The following is a 17417-nucleotide window of genomic DNA, read 5'->3' on the forward strand; positions in this document are numbered from 1 at the left end:
CGTAAAAAGTGTCTAGTTTTCTTGACGTTTTTGTGTTGTCTTAACGTTAGAGGAATGTTACATTTTACCATTTTTTAAACGTTATGACAATGTCATGTTTCAATGTTCACACAATGTTCAAAACAACAACTGTTTATTATATTGACTTGTTTGATTGACAGAGAAACATTGCATTCCACTATTTTATAAAACACCATTTCTGAATGTTCAGCAAATATAACGCTGTAGAAAACACAATTCACCTATTAGGTCTAGATGTTGATGTTTTGTTTCATTTTAAGTCACCGTTATTGTGATTAGTGTTTGTTTTAGTTGGACTCTTGACCCTTGACTTTTTGCTTGCTAGTTTTTTCACTGGTTGTGTTAACTTTGTGTTAATACACCACATTTGTTATGAACATGTAAAGTTAATAGTGTAATTGTGTGGTGGTTTGTACATAATGGTAAAGATCAACACCTAATTAATTTACTAATCAAAAGTTTATTTTCTGTCAATAATGTAAATGAGATCCAGCACTTTCACAGCAGTTTGTCATTAAGGAGTTAAATATCCGCTGTATAATTGGGACCCACAAACATCAAGAATCAGGGTATGAATCTCAACCATGGTGACACTTAAATGAAATACTATATGCTGCAGTGCATGCTGGGTATCAACAAATTACAAATCTCATTCAGGACTCCCAGCATGCACTGCAGCATGGATAAAAAAATGCTTTTTTTTACAATTTTATTTGTCACCATAGTTGAGATTCATACTCTGATTCTTGATGTTTGTGCGTCCCAATTATACAGAGGATATTTTTTGTCCAAACTTTCTCTTCCGTGTCAGTTTCACGTATTGGCTACTTTATTGTTTTTCCTATTTTCTTTACATTTTCGCGTGGGTTTGGGGTTAGAACGACTTTCTGTAACATAAAATTACGTCCTAACCCAAACCCAACTCCTAACCCTAACATTAGGCGACAATTGTTTAAAAGTCCAGAAAAAAATAGTATAAACCAATAGTTAAAGTGACATCCTAACCCATGCGAAAATGGTTTAAAAATAGGAAAAACAATTGAGTAACCAATACGTGAAACTGACACGGAAAAGAGAGTCTGTGGTACAGACACAAAAAATGCGGAGATCCGTGACAAAAAATGACAAAAAATCTGTGACTATATCATGGAACGTTGTGAGATCATGTTGGAAATTATGTAGTAGTCTTATAGTTTGATGATTAAATACAAACAGTTGTAAAGAATAAAACCTTGTATGAAGTTCATTCACTTCATGTTTTTAGAGATTAAGTGCTTAAACATGAATCTCCATTGTGCCTGTTACTTTTACTTTTTTAATACTCAAGTACAATTCTAATGTGGTACTTTTATACTTTTACACAAGTATGATTCTGGCCAGATACTTTTACTTTTAATTGAGTAAAATTTACACTCAGTACTTGTACTTTCACTTGAGTAAAATTTTTGAGTACTTTTTACACCTCTGTTTGGCTGCACTGAGATGTTTTGAGCCATGTGTTAAGAGTTGTGCTCAGGTGACTTTTGGTAGTGCAGACTGTAGTTAAAGTTTTGCACATGTAGCTCCAGTTGTGCTCACTGTCGTTTAGCAATTGAAAAAAACTGTAAATCATTGTCGAATGGCGTTAGGGATAGAGTTGGATTTGTCATTTTATGTAAATCTAACCCTAAACCGAAAGCGACAATGGTTTGAAAATAGGAAAAAAAGTTGAGTAACCAATCCGTGACAATGACACGTAAACAGAAATTTGTACAGTACAGTTTTACGTATGTAATTTTGTGATACTGGGTTGACATGTGATTGAAACCCAGTATGGATTGGTTTTTTAAACATGAAATTTGTTGTTCATTGATATTTCTTTATTATACTGCCAGATGCTTTCAAATCAGTTTTTCTCTCACTGCTGTCATTTGCTTTGTTATTGAGCGGATTGCCACGTAACTTTAACAGACGGTAGCTTAGCCATTTCAAACTTTTTTCACCAGTAATCGAACGTCAAAAAAGAACTTCGGCGTGAATAAATTAACTTCTTGGCATAAAGAATTTATCTTTTCCTTAATAACTTAATAATGAATAAATAATTTGACTTCTAACATAAAAATATTTGTATCTGTTGACACCCATAGCCCCGTGGTTAGTGTGTCGACATATAGCACCAGTGTGCTCAAGGCAACCCGAGTTTGATTCCCGTCTCTGAGGTCCTTTGCCAATCCCGGTCCCCTATATCCACCACACTTTCCTGTCTACACTCCACTATACTGTCTAAATAAAGGGCAAAAATCCTAAAAAATATATATTAAAAATAAAAAACTTGCTTAGTTTGAGAGATAATTGTCCTGTGCATTTAGCAGATTAACTTCTAACAAGTTTTAAACTTATTTGGGCACATCGTATATCATTAAGGATAAATCACCTCATTTTCTTCTCACTTTTATAAGTTGCCTCTGCTAAATGCTTAAAGATACGGTTTGTGTTTATGCGCCGCTAGATGGCGCCAGATCAAACAATAACAATGATGTTGTTTACTGACGCTCTGAAGCAGCGTGGAATTATGGGATTTGTAGTCTTTAACTCAACCGCTGATGGCCATCAATCAGACGAGAACGAGAAATCACGTTGATGGATAAGGTAATCAAGTCTTATAAATGTTGCGTTTGATGACATCGTTTATTTCATTATGTAAGTTTATATATGATGTTCAAAACGAAATTGTTAGTCATATATATTACAGTATTATTCCAAATTCGATGGTAAACACAGCACAGAATTAAGTTTTCAACTTACAATCTACAATAATTTTTCACATAATGTATTGACAGTACAAATCTTTTATGGTGAGGTGTCTTAAAATGACCATTTATATTGCTGTACAATACCTCTTGATGTGCATATCGTCCGCGGGAAGACGCGCTGATTACAATCTACACACTAATGTTGTGATCAATATAATAGCATACGTTTTTTGAAGGGTTACGAATCAAAACAACTCACCCATCGCGTAAAACACAAGCAGGATCAGAATCTCGGTCTAGTCAAATGTTGTCGTGAAACTCTCTCCATCCAGATAATGCGACAACAAATTGATCCTCTCTTGTTTTGTTCCAAACTCTTCTTGGGTTGTTTGGTTGGCCCGTACGCTTACAGGAGCTGACACAACAAGCGGCAGACGGTAAAGAGTTATCCATAAGTTCATAAGCAAGTGCGCCGCGTAGCCCGACAGGCGCTATCGTATAGTTCCGCATTTGTCCACGACACTGGCTGCGTCCGAAAACTCAAGGCTGTGAGGACTGTGAGGACTTGTTGCCTCGTTGCCTCATGAGGAAATGACCTCGGACTCGGAGGCCTGAAGGCAGCTCAGAGAAAGGCTTTCCCACGCACTTCAAAGGCAGCGTGTTTGAAATAAAAACAGAGAGCGCCTTTGTGATAACTAATCACATATTTGAAAACTACAATACTAATTTCTCGCTAGAAATGCAATTAAAATGCTTAAAAAGTGAAAATATACGTTTATTTACACTAAATTTGTGCTCCAGTCGCTTCCTTGGCCGCCATTTTATTTTTTCTACTTCGACCACTGTTGTCATGTGGTTTTTAAGTCAGTAAAGGCGGTGACAAAGGGTCACATGGATATTAACGTCATTGACAGGAGACTGCACTGCCCCGTGTCAATGTTTTGAATGGAAATTTTCTCACGATTTACAAGTAGTTGAAAACATTACAGATATTGATAGTAATCAGCTGGACAAAATATATAACACTGGCCTAGTGGTTTTTGGACATTTTACTGCAAATATCTTACAAATTGCACCTTTAAATGTATGTAAATGTAGTAATATCCAATAATTAAACAAAACATATTTACATTTAAAGTTGTCTTTTAAAGGTACAAACACTGTTTTTAACATGTTCTTAGTGGTGTAATGTAGAAATCCAAGTTTTTCAAGACAAGCAAAAACATATGCCATTATTGAAGTTATGTCTTTATGGCAGTAAGTTTATCTTGGTGTTAGCAAAACAATGGTCTTATTTTCTGCCTTGCAGCAGGTGTGGAGATGTGACGTAAAAGCAGGAATTCTGAAAATTTGAGTACATTTGTTTGTCATTCATAATGCACCTAACGTCTGAAACCAACCAGTCTAACATGATTTGGTCTTTAAGCGAAAGGCAGAGATTTATTTTTATTGCATATGTGGCAGTAGTAATAAGACAGGTATACTTATGCACTGAGGGCCTTTAATTTAATATTGCTAAAGGACTAGTTCTGCTTTTCGTGTCACAGTACAATTCGTAAAAGGCATAGCTTTGGTGCTCTTCAACAAGAGGATACAATGTTTCTGAAGTAATTATATAACTCTTGTTATGTGAGCAGAAAAAGAGGAACAATTAAACCTTTGCATGATGGGTGAGTACAACTCAAAATCTATTTTAAATATAAACAAAAAAAAAATGAATTCACTGAAAATGTGTGTATGTTGGCCATGCAAAAGAATTAGTTTATCTGGCAGAAAAATCGATGAGGTTTGTTCAGAGTTTCTTTCCCTCAAATCCGAATCATGAAGATGGGAAAACACATTCTCAAGAACCAGAACCTGGAGAAAGCAAAATGAAGAGTACTGAATCAATTCAAGAGAGTAAGTACATTTACACCCAATTCTTTTACAATTGTTAAAAATCCCAGAATTCTTTGGGGTCCAGCAAATTCTTTGCTTTTTAAAAATTAATAATCTTGTTGTTTGTGTATTTTGTGTTCATAAATATATGTACTAAAAGCAGCAATTATGGGGCAAAAGATCTCAGTGGGATATTTAAACAGGTTTTTGGTTAAATGCCTGAAATGGTGATTCAAGACATGTTCATTTTTTATTCTCTGACAAAAAAACACTCCAGTAATACCTCAATTGTGATTTTTTTAGCCTTCTGGCGCCTTGAAATGCTAACAGGGTGTGGAGATTCATTCATAGTTTCTTATGAGGGTACATGCTACATTAAATGCTTAGTGATGGTTACGTTGAGTGACTATGGTATTGTCAAGCATTTATTCAAATAATTTAATTGATTTTCTTGCTTTACGTTAGATGATAGGAAAACACTTACTGAAGGACCAGAATCTGGAGAACGGAAAAGAAAGATTGATGAATCATTTCAAGATAGTAAGTACAAATACACCTAAATCTGTGCACCTATTTCATTGCTTCAAAACAAGGTTATTTTGTGTATTTGGTATAATACAATGTTTGCATGGTTTATGGTTAAAAAAACACATTATTTTCCACATATCATAAATTTTTGTAGCTCCAGATGTCTTCCTCAAATGGCCAGCTAATCTGTACGTTGTGATTGGCCTGAATACGTCTGACGTCAGCCGGAAATGTGACGCTCCTTACCATGTTTGAAAGATTCGGTTGCTAACAGGAGTTAACTTACAGGCTGTGAAGCAGAAGCGGTAGAAATTATGATAATGTCGGCCTTTACTACATCACCAATCCCAGGAAGTAAACTGTTGCCCACAATCCGTGTGTTTGTTGTAGTCCAAGAAAAGAGATTTATGTTGAAGATGATAAGTCGCAACATCGTTTACTTTGGGGTTTGTACTTTCTGCAAATTGTTAACATGTACTACTACACAGTCACACACCAAAGGAAATGTAAAATCGTGAATTGGACCATAAGCCTTTGGGCGTCTTGAAAAATGTGGTTGCTAACAGGGTGTGGAGATTCATCCATATAGTTTCTTATGAGAAAACATGCTTTAAATGTTTAAAATACATTTTAAAAAGTTGTTGAAAGCTTAGTGATGGTTACTTTGAAGTTGAGTGACTAGGTATTGTCAAGCACTTATTAATATAATTTAACTGATTTTCTTGCTTTACGTTAGATGATAGGGGAACACATGCTGAAGGACCAGAACCTGGAGAAAGGAAAAGGAAGAGTGATAAATCCATTCAAGATAGTAAGTAAAATTAGTCTGTGTTATTTGTAAAATTTTGAGGGAAAGGCTTACATATTTATTAAAAAATTATTTTCTGGTGATTGTATTAGGCTTCAAAAATCATAAAAGTTCATTTGTGAAGATGATCTTGATGGACCTATCTGGACAGTATCACAAACTATTGTGATCACAGAGCTTATTTTTGGCGATAATCCAAAAGCCTTTAGAAAAATCCCACTCCCTTCTTTGTCAATGGAACCAGTGTAATGATAACTTCCAGACTTGTCTGCAAGAATACATCATCCCTGCAGCACTTATTTCTATGACAAGTTTTGCAAACTGGTATGCAGAGCATGTTAAAATTTCATCATGATTTAGCATCACTGAAATGAAGAAAATATTTTCACACATTCATGTAAATAACTTAATTACTTTATAAATCACACCACATTCCTCAACTGTAATTCAAACAAACTTTGTGAATTATTATCTCATCTTTCCTTGTTTCTTTAATTTTTGTTCTAGCAAACTTTAAAAAACAAAGAAAGGAGTCACTAGGTAAGTGCAATCTAAAATTAGAATCATTTAAATGTATTATGCAATTTATTATTAAGTTATGAATAGTGTGTGCGTGCGTGCGTGTGTGTGTGTGTGTTTGCTGCGTCATGTGAACCATGTGCATCACGTGTTTTGTCAAAATAAGTGCCTGCTGCACACGCGTCAAAACCGTTTAAAGGAACACCCCCAGATTTTGGGACTTTAGCTAATTCACCGTATCCCCCAGAGTTAGATAAGTCCATACATACCTTTCTCATCTCCGTGCGTACTGTAACCCTGTCTGACGCAGCCCCGCTAGCTTAGCTTAGCACAAATACTGGAAGTAAATAGTTTCATCTAGCATACTGCTCCCACTAAGTGACAAAATAAAAATGTTCCTATTTATGTGTTGTGATTTGTATAGTCACACCGTGTACAAATAGCAAGGTCATATGAGACACAGCCATCTTTTAACAGTATACATACTGGGAACTACACTGTAAAAAATAAATTGTTGGCTCAATGAATTATTTTTTAGTAACTAGTTCCACAGAAATTTTACGTTCACTCAATTTCTGTCTCCAAAGTGTTTCCTGGATTGATGTTTTTTAGTTGGCCCAAATTTGACAAAAATATAAAAAAGTATGTTGGCTCAATTAGCTTTATAGTTCATTCAACTAAAATGTTTTAATCAGTTGAATCTTTAAAAACTTACAGCAAAGACTCTGTCAATTAAAATTTAAGTATTCACTCAATGTTTTATGTGTTACTTCAATTAATATTTATTATTTGGGATTTTTTTAATAACATTTTTAAATTATTTATCAAATAATTTATGCTGGTGTTGTAAACAAAATAATTAACTTCAGTCACATAAAAACAAAAGCTTTTTATTCACTTATCATACAGACTGAACATACAGAATTAAGTCTTTAAATAGAGGGCATAAAACAGTCCAAAAAGCCTCCAAAGTCAGTCAGAACATCTCCAGGGCCTTTAGGAGACTTTCCTCAGCCAGTCCAAGCGGAGACTGTCTCGCCATGTATCCCTCTGAGGAATATAAACACACAAACATACATAAATACATGTTTAATATAATAAAGCTTGACGGTGAAAGACTTTATTCCCTAAATAACGTTAATGTTAGGCCAAAATTCCCTCAGACATCACACATAATTAAACACTATTGGGGACAGGGCTTTTCACTGACTAAAATAACTTACTGACATCTCTTAACATATGAGTGCTATTGTTTTGTCTCAAAATGCACGCCAGTATTGTATTATATAAGGTTTGTTTGTAAAAATGTCTCAATTATAATAAAGACCGAGTTCTAAACTCCGGTAAACCAACCCTATATCCAGGCTTTTTATCTTAACTAAAATAGCTCCACTTTACTTCGGTCACATAACATAACACACTTCTAATATATCTTTACAAAAATATAATTACAAAAACGTCGAGTACTTGCGTCTTTGCCAATTAATATATTCTAAAATTAACATTTAATTACAAACACTTACCTGACGTGAACTTGAGGAAACGGCTGACTTGTGTGTCCTTCCTTGTGTGAAACAGTAAGTGATTCCAGCTGTTGCGTGCGGATTGATCTCAGATGAAATGACCTGTGATCCAGATCCTTCCGAGTTAAAACATTTTAAATTCAAAATACACAGACGCACGCCCATACATACATACATACATACATGCACACGCGCGAGGACGCGCGCGCGCACACACGCACGCACACGGGTACACACACGGGTATATTTAGAAGTTTTAAGATTGTTATGATATTGGAACTATTTCTCCACTCGCACCTTCAGCTCTGAAGTTCAAATTCGCAGGCAGTACGCAGTCCGATTATAACGAATGTGAAAGATATGAAATATCATTCAACAGCGATATAATTTAAGTGCAATCCTAAAATATGATTTAAAACATACCGGTAAACCTTTTATTATTAAGTATAAGAAATTAAAATGAATTAAATCGCATGTTTAAACGCCACAGAGATATCAGAGCCAGCAGTCGATTTCTGATGGGCTTGCCGAGGCGAGGCTGCGCTGGGCGGGGTGTGAGCGCATATGTCTGTGATTTTCTGGAGCTCTTCTGGAGCTCATCTCCGTCCGAAAGTGTCCGAGCACATTTTTAAATAGACGCTATCTATATTAACCGACCGCATATTTAAACTTAAAGCACATACATTCACGCCTGAACAACTCTTAAAATTACATTTTGTTACCAAATAACAGTAATATTATGAGCATTTTGTTGTCAGGAAACATAGCTGTCATAAGTCCACATATTGACCAGATTTGTCTTAATTAGTTCAGTCAACATAGCCATTCTGAATGTTGACTGAATTTGAAAATAACCATTCACTTAATGTTTTAAACACAGATTTATCTAGACTTAAAATAATATGTCTACTCAACTAAGCCCAAACAAGAAAATTGGTTTAACTTATATATTTTTGCCCTTCCAACATTTCATTAATTGGATTTTTTACAGTGTATATTCTCAGAAGGCAAAGCACTGCTACTGGGCGGAGTGATTTGCTCACAGCACCCGAGAAGCACCCTGTTGAGGAGCAGAGAGTTCGGTCAGAGTTGTGCAAATCACTCCGCCCAAGTAGCAGTGCTTTGCCTTCTGAGAATATAGTTCCCAGTATGTATACTGTTAAAAGATGGCTGTGTCTCATATGACCTTGCTATTTGTACAGGAAAATGTTGGCGTTATTTTGTCACTTATTGGGAGCAGTATGCTAGCTGAAGCCATTCACTTCCAGTCTTTTTGCTAAACTAAGCTAGCGGGGGCTGTGTCAGACAGAGTTACAGCACGCATGGAGATGAGAAAGGTATGTATGGACTTATCTAACTCTGGGGGATACGGTGAATAAGCTAAAATCCCAAAATCTGGGCGTGTTCCTTTAAGATAAAAGAGGTGCACATGTTTTTTTAAATACCCATCCAAGACACTCCTTTAACAGTAAACTCTGATTACACATGAGATTATGTAAGTATCTGGCCAACCTGAGCATCTCTTTAGTCATAAACCCTTTAGACGCATCTGCAGCAGACACTTACTTTGACAAAACACGTGATGCACATAGGATCACTCGAAGCGACAAACACATATTTTTAAATTAGGAACCACACACATGACTGCTACATACATGTTGTGACGAACTTCGCATCGTGCACCCTTGCTTAAAGAAGTTACTGGACGCCACATGACAATAAATTATCCAATCTTAAAGTTATTTGTAATATTTCAGTTTTTAGCTTTCTTCCTCTATTTTTTGTATCCTTCAATTTTGATCCATCTAATCTATCATTTCTAGCTCTGGGACAAGCATCCAATCAATCTGAAGACAACGCCAAGATCACAGAGGAAAACATCAAGCAGCTTTTCAGTAGACTCAATCTTAAGTGCAAACTTCAATCACAAGACTTTTTACAGGTAACATCACTGGTGTTGCAGAGACATGAACCTTGTGAGGAGAGGAACTTGGTACAAACTTTCATACAACAACTCCTGATGATGGATTACAGAGCAAGATACATTCAAATAAAAGAAAGAAAAAATGAGCTGAACAATCACAGGAAATCAGCTTTAGATAAAAGAGAAAGTGATTCTTTTGAGGACATTTTCGGGAGTAAAATGCATCCTCTTCACCCAATGGATATTCAGATGGCAGTGTTTCTTCATGCAGATCATTTTTTTCGTCAGCTCATAGTAACCAAACTCTCACAGTGTCAGTATGCTGTTCCTCTGCTTGTGACCTATACTTTCAACCAAAAAACTGAGTTTACATTATGTACCTTCCGACAAATCATGATGATTTGGAAGTTATATGAAAAGAATGAAAGCAAAATTCAGCCAATCTACCAGGCAGAGACGCATATGATTGCATTTTTCAGGTTGTCAGCAGTTTCTACATCCAAATCTCAAATCATGAACAATATGATCAATGAACGGCATGAGACTTTCTTTCACAGGCACTGCCGTGGAAGCAGCAAATCTCGTCTGCTGATGGATGGAGTTGTTGAGATCGCCTGGTATTGCCCATCTGGAGAGAAGACGGATAAATTTACGGATTGTGTTGCATTCTGTAATCTTCATGGTGATGCACAAGCTCATGAGAAACAGCTAAAATTCCTTACTGCAGAGTCCTCAATAAATGTTGTGATTTTGCCTCATCTGGATAGAAGTCACAGAAGTATGACAATTGTGGAAGAGCTGTACAAAAACTCAAAGCCACTTATCTGCCTTCTGACTGAAGACGAATCTGTTTTGACAGAGATGCGAGGAGGCAAATATAAAATTGGTTTAAAAGATAGAAATAAATTTGAGGTGTCTGAAGAACTGAGAAGAACCATCAATGAGTGTCTCTCAAAAACAATGTCCAAATTTAAACTTTCAGATATGGTCAAACACTCAGAAGTCAAAGTAGATGAGAATGATGAAGACTGCAAGAGGGCCCATGAATTGGCAAAACAGATGACAACATTACTAGAAAACAATGAACTCTCTAAAATGAAAGAAACATTTCTGCCATGTCAGGGGAAGTTGTGGCACGATTGGTGTCAGAAGAACAAGGAATTACATCAACCTCAACGAAACAACATTGAAATACATAACAGCCAAAAGCAAATGGAAATGTTTAAAATCCGAGAAAAGCAGAAAGAATCTGGTGTGACAACATTTATGAAAATGTTTATTGAAAAACTCGACTCTAGCAATTATAATGAGAAGATGTTTTTCATCAGATGGCTTGGGTTCTTGCTGGATGAATATACTTCAGAAGACCTCACAGCACTTCATCATAAATATGATCAAAAATGGTCAAAAGTGTTGGATTTGAAAAAGAATCATGATAAATCTGAGCAATCTGAACAAATACAACTTGAGAAAATGTCTGAAAAACTTAATGAAGCAACATTTGGCTTGGAACACTTACTGAGAGAGATTGGCCAGATATATGAATCACATGAATCTGTCAAGAAGAATAATGTTACAGGATATCAATTCAATGTTAGTTCTTTCCCACAAGTTGCCGCAGAGCTCATGGTTTTTGGATACCCAATGGAGCTGATGGATGGTGATGCAGCTCATGTTCCTCTGATTTGGGTTAAAGCTGTCCTAGATGAGCTTATCAAGATACTAGGAGAACAAAGAGTCTTTGTCTTGTCTGTTTTGGGGATTCAGAGTACTGGCAAATCCACTTTGCTGAATGCCATGTTTGGATTGCAGTTTGCAGTCAGCGCTGACAGGTGCACCAGAGGAGCCTTCATGCAGCTGGTCAAGGTGTCAGAAGAACTGAAAGAAGATTTAAATTTTGAATACCTTCTTATTGTTGATACTGAGGGGCTCCGTGCTCTTGAATTGGCTGGCAGGTCAACAAGACATCACGATAATGAAGTGGCAACATTTGTGGTCGGTCTTGGTAATATGACCTTGATCAGCATGTTTGGTGAAAATCAGGACATCCTTCAGATTGTTGTTCAAGCCTTTTTGAGGATGAAGAAGGTGCGTCTGACTCCAAGCTGCATGTTTGTGCATCAGAATGTTGGAGACGTCACAGCTGATGAGAATAATATTAAAAGACGTTTACAAGAGAAACTGGATGAGATGACTCAGTTAACTGCTGAAGGGGAAGGTTGTGATGTTGAATGTTTCAGTGATGTCATTCAATTTGATATAAAGTCTGATGTGCGGCATTTAGACCAACTCTGGGAGGGCAGCCCACCTATGGCTCCACCCAATCCATGTTACAGTGAAAATGTGCAAGAACTTAAGAACGCTATACTCTCTCATGCTTCTGAATCTAATGGTGTAACACTGGCACAATTCAGAGATCGTATTGGTGACCTCTGGAATGCACTTTTGAATGAAAACTTCATTTTCAGCTTTAAGAATACTTTGGATATTGCAGTGTACAGAGCATTAGAGGAAAAGTGTGCAAAGTGGACCTGGAGTCTCAGGAGTGCCATGCTGGAGATTGAAGATAAACTGCATAACAGAATCAACAACAGGCAACTAGATAAAGTTGAAAGTATAGACCTGGAAAATAAAATTGCTAATACCACTAAAAAAGTCAACAACTGTGTTAAGTATTACTTTGAAGAACACAAAGAAAAGGACATACTGACTCAATGGAGATTACAATTTCATGAAAAAATCAAACACTTACAAGGGGAACTTGTAAGAGATGCGAAACAAAGGTTAGATAACATAATATACCAAAGAGATGCTCTTGAAAAACTGGTCGATAAGAAAACCTTGCATGAAAGAAAACTTCTTGAGAAAAGCAAAGAGCTCGCGTTCAGTCTTAAACTAAAACATCTTGATGAGAATGAGCTGAAGACAGAGTTTGATGAAGTTTGGGAGAAGTGGGTCTCTGAGCTGGCAGGAAGTGTTCGCCCTTTTGAAGATATTAACATAGAGAATGCTGTATTGACATTCCTGCATGAAATTTACGGAGAAGCACTTGTGCGTGAAAGATTTCCGGAATTCTTCAACATAAATGAAATTCATGATTTCACCACTTATGTGAATTGTATCAAAAATTCGAATGGCTCCAAAGAATTAACACCATATGAACATGCATCAATAGAGCAATTGGTGCACAACATCATTCATCAAACCGAGAAACACGTTTGGTCAAAATCAGTTGCAAAGATGGGTTACAAAACAAGCTATATTCAAGAAATCGAACAACTTGTAAAAAAGACTATAAAAGGACATTTGTGTAATTGCATAAATTATGAATTCAAGAAAGAGTTTACTGTGGATTTAATGCTTTTTATGTGTAGAAAGGCAGGCATGATGTTTAAAGAACTTCATCATCTCTACATGGAGGCTAATGATCCATTGATTTATTTAGAGAAAAAGAAACCTGAATACTACAGCGTCTTTCAAGGTTTCTGCAGAGGTGCAACATCTGCTGCAATTTTTGGATCCTTGATTTGTAATGAACTGAAAGAACCCATTCTCCAAAGTGTCTACAACAAAACTGCATATGATCTCGCAGGAGAGATGCGGATGAATATTCCAGCTTTCAAAGGTAACAGATCCAACCTGGAGAAACACATTCTGAAAACCTTAGCAGAGAAGGAGGACTTTTACAAGTTCATTGAGTACATACACTATCCCAGAGACCACCTTGAAGATTTTATCAAAACTCAAGTTGAAGCATACATAAAAGGAGAGAAGTCCTCAGCTCTTGCCATTTTGAAAGCAAACATTAGACACAAGGAGCACTGTGTTAATAACGCTGCTGGAACAGCAACAGATGAGGTCTTGAGTAAAAGAGGAGATGCAAATATGTGGCTAAACGTTTTCTCAAGCTGTCTGAAAGATGAGCTTGAATTCAATAAAGATCATCTGACTGTTGACAGCTTTCAAATAATCACTGACTTTGAACTTCTAGAAGAGGTTGTAAAGAAAGAACTTTGCCACATCACAGAAGACTTAAATGGACATCTAAAGAATGCATCTGATATCAACATGACCATGTTCAGGAAACAACCAGATGAGATTTTGATTGAGCATTTCTGTAAGTGCTGCTGGGTTGAATGTCCCTTCTGTGGAGTTGTTTGTGTTAACACAATTGAAGGCCATCCTGGAGATCATACTGCTCCCTTTCATCGAAACTGTGGGATGACAGGGATGATTTACAAAAAAACTGATCATCTAAGCTGGAGTGTGTGCACATCTGCAGTGGCCAGTAACCGTTTCTTTTTCAAATCTGATGATTCAGATGACAAAATTCTATGGAGGAAGTACAGAACCGCAGGTTCTGAGTTCGCAAGTTGGTGCATCACACCTGATCTCTCAGAGCTGCCGTACTGGAAGTGGTTTGTGTGTCGATTTCAGGGTGATTTGGAATACTACTATGAAAAAACTTTTAAGGGCCAGATTCCAGATAATTGGAGATCCTTCACAAAAAAGGAAGCTCTCGAAAGTTTGGATAAATACATATGCAATGATAAGCTGGTATAAATATAGGGTCATATAGTAAATGTACCTAACAGATCCATGTGCACACTTTTAATGAAAGGTGTAATGTAACAGTGAATTTTAAAGATAATATTGTGATACATGCATGTTTAATCTTATAGGGTCTAATTGTATTGTGAACACATTTGACAAGGCACTGTAAATAGGATTAACAAAAAACGAAAGTATATCACCACAGCTAACCATTTGCATCAAGAGCCTTTACAATGAAATGTTAAAATATTCAGATTAGCATGTTTTGATTACTAGAAATCTACAGACTAAAGTAAGTGGGCTTAAAACAAACATAGTTTGGACGTTTTATTTTTATTATAGTAAAAAACATGAAAACAAAATATACTAAAATCTCAAAACTACAAGAAACAGTGTCCTGCCTTAAACAGTAACTTCATAATTTTGCTAAAGAAGACCATGGTCTCTGTGTGAACTGATTATTTGGTAAGAATTTGTTGAATATGAAACAATTGCATGAGTGTAAGGGAATTAAAATACATTGGTATGGAAGTTATATATTTAATGCTTTTTAAAAATGTTTCTAAATAAATTATTATTAAGAATGCCATTTTTTTCACTTGAGCTCCTTCCTCCAAAAAATATCTGTGCACGTCTTTATACTGTATGACACTTGCTTTACATGCGAGCGGCCCCTATGTTAAAGGTGCAGTGTGTACATTTTAGCGGCATCTAGTTTTGAGGTTGTGAATTGCAACCAACGGCTCAGTCCCCTGCTCATCTCTTGCTTTTGAAACACATACAGAAGCTACGGTAGCGGCCACAGGACAAGCATGTCATTGTTGGAGACAACGTAGTAAAAAAGTTTGTCCGTTAAGGGCTTCTGTAGAAACATGGCGGCACAAAATGGCGGCTTCCATGTAAGGGGACCCTCTTTGTATGTAGATAAAACGTCTCATTCTAAGGCAATAAACACATACTGGTTCATTATGAAAGGTCTAATACACCCCTGATAATTTTTGTATATTATTTTGCATTTCTGTCAAGGGATCCTTCTAAAAATTACACACTGCACCTTTAATAGGATTCTGTCTCTTTCCCTGTCAAATTTATAAGGTCCCGACTGCTTTCTCGTGCTGTGTGTCAGGTGCAGAAGCTGGCTTCAAAAACAGACAAATGAGTGCTGCCAACATTGCTTTAGGTTGCAGAAGCGGAAAGTCAGATTGTCAATGCTCAGACCATACGCCGCTCACGGGAACAATTTGGTTTGCATGGCCATTTCCAGATGCGCTGGAGGCCATCTGAGCCAAAGAACTTTAAGTTCTGTTTCTTCAGACCACAGTACATGGTTCCAGTAATTCATGCTCTTGGACAGGTTGTCTTCAGCAAACTGTTTGTTTGCTTTATTGTGAGCCAGCTTCAGAAGAAGATTCCTTTTGGGATGACAGCCATTCAAATTGAAATGTTGCAGTGTGTGAGCACTGACAATCTGACCTCCTGCTTCTCCAACCTGTAAAGCAATGTTGGCAGCATTCATGCGTCTGTTTTTGAAGTCAGTTTCTGCATCTGAAGCCCGGGATACACTGCACGAATATTGGCTGTCCCAGACGAAAGATTGCCATCGTGAAACAATCGTCGCGATTTCTGTGATCGTGGCTCTCCATAGGTGGTCCTATGTCGTACAATGAGAGAGGTTCAAAGACGGCTGTTTTCCCGGTCTTGCGTCCAAAGATAGCCTACGATAGTTTTCTGACAGTGTCAGAAATTCGGCATGATCACCGCACAGTGTGTTTGCTGCTACGACCTGCGCGCCGGTACATCGAAACATTCAATTTTTTATTTATTTTAATTATTCTTGATATATATTAAATTAATCAAAAACTGTGTGGCACAGCAACCTGTTTGGGGGGGGGCACGGCCCGCGAATGCCCCCCCTTGTACTCCCAAAAGTGCTATTCCGCCATACAATATAGTTACCCTTTTAAATACGCTTAGAAAAGCGCTACGTTTTATTTTGTGCCACCATACTTGCTCGTATAACTACTCGTCTTAAATAGGAAAAACATTGATGTGTTTGGTGACTTCTAACTTTATCTCTGTTTGGTACCATTGAATGAATGGAACTAAGCTAAATGCTATCAAAGTGTCGCAGCGCGCCACAGCGCTTACGTGCTTGCACCGAGATGATTGAGGTATGTATCAACTCTTCTTGGTTAAGGTAATAACATATGGAAAATGGATAGACTATTCCTTTAAGATATCTGTTTTGACAAAAAAACTTAAATATAAGCTTTTATGGGCTGTGTGTCATTATCCCAGGACACTGTGGAAAATGCATAAGGACTGATGATTTATGGCTGGAAGATGTGGCATGGAGAATTGGCATCATGGCTGATGGCAAAGCGCTCTGAAAACTTATAATGGTACAAAGGGTCAATGTGGAGAGAAAATCAAAAAGAGAAATGTTATAAGCTAACAACCTAATGCATATAACTTTAACATGTATGTAGGCTAACTGTTATTATGTTAGCTTGACAAAGCCAAAGGTGTTGTATCTACGTTGTAAGATTATTATTATTATTCTAATCCCAAATTCTTCTGACTGCAACTCTTAGCTTTCAAGCTACATCCACAAACTTTCAACAAGATTTATGTTTTATAGCTGGATTATGTTTTTTTTTTAAACAGACTGTCAAAACCAGAACATTTTACATAGACTTAGGCCCAATCCCATTTCTCTGTCTTACCCTTTTCCCTTATCCCTACCCCTTAATTTTGCACGTTCACTGAGGGTAAGGGCCAATTGGGATAGCCCTTACTCTCACATAAACGTGCAAATCTAAGGGGTAAGGGAAAGGGGTAAAACAGAGAAATGTGATTGGGCCACATTGCAACAAACTTTGACGGGTCATAGCTGCATGTGAGGATTTTATAGAAACATGTGGGATAAC

The 17417-nt window shown here is 36.9% G+C and overlaps 2 protein-coding genes across 4 annotated transcripts in view; both read left to right on the forward strand.

Moving 5' to 3' along the window:
- Positions 1 to 17417, forward strand: part of LOC129436446 (nuclear body protein SP140-like protein) — a 65181-nt gene that overhangs the window by 9136 nt on the left and 38628 nt on the right. The window lies entirely within an intron of this gene.
- On the forward strand, positions 3866 to 14990 carry LOC129426563 (interferon-induced very large GTPase 1-like). The gene is made up of 5 exons (XM_073857547.1): positions 3866 to 4652; positions 5097 to 5171; positions 5896 to 5970; positions 6475 to 6507; positions 9833 to 14990. Exons 1-5 carry the CDS (start codon positions 4535 to 4537, stop codon positions 14494 to 14496), a joined length of 4965 nt encoding a protein of 1654 aa, XP_073713648.1. The 5' UTR covers positions 3866 to 4534; the 3' UTR covers positions 14497 to 14990.

The sequence above is a fragment of the Misgurnus anguillicaudatus genome, chromosome 19 (genome assembly GCF_027580225.2).
Source record: "Misgurnus anguillicaudatus chromosome 19, ASM2758022v2, whole genome shotgun sequence".
Lineage (NCBI taxonomy): Eukaryota > Metazoa > Chordata > Actinopteri > Cypriniformes > Cobitidae > Misgurnus > Misgurnus anguillicaudatus.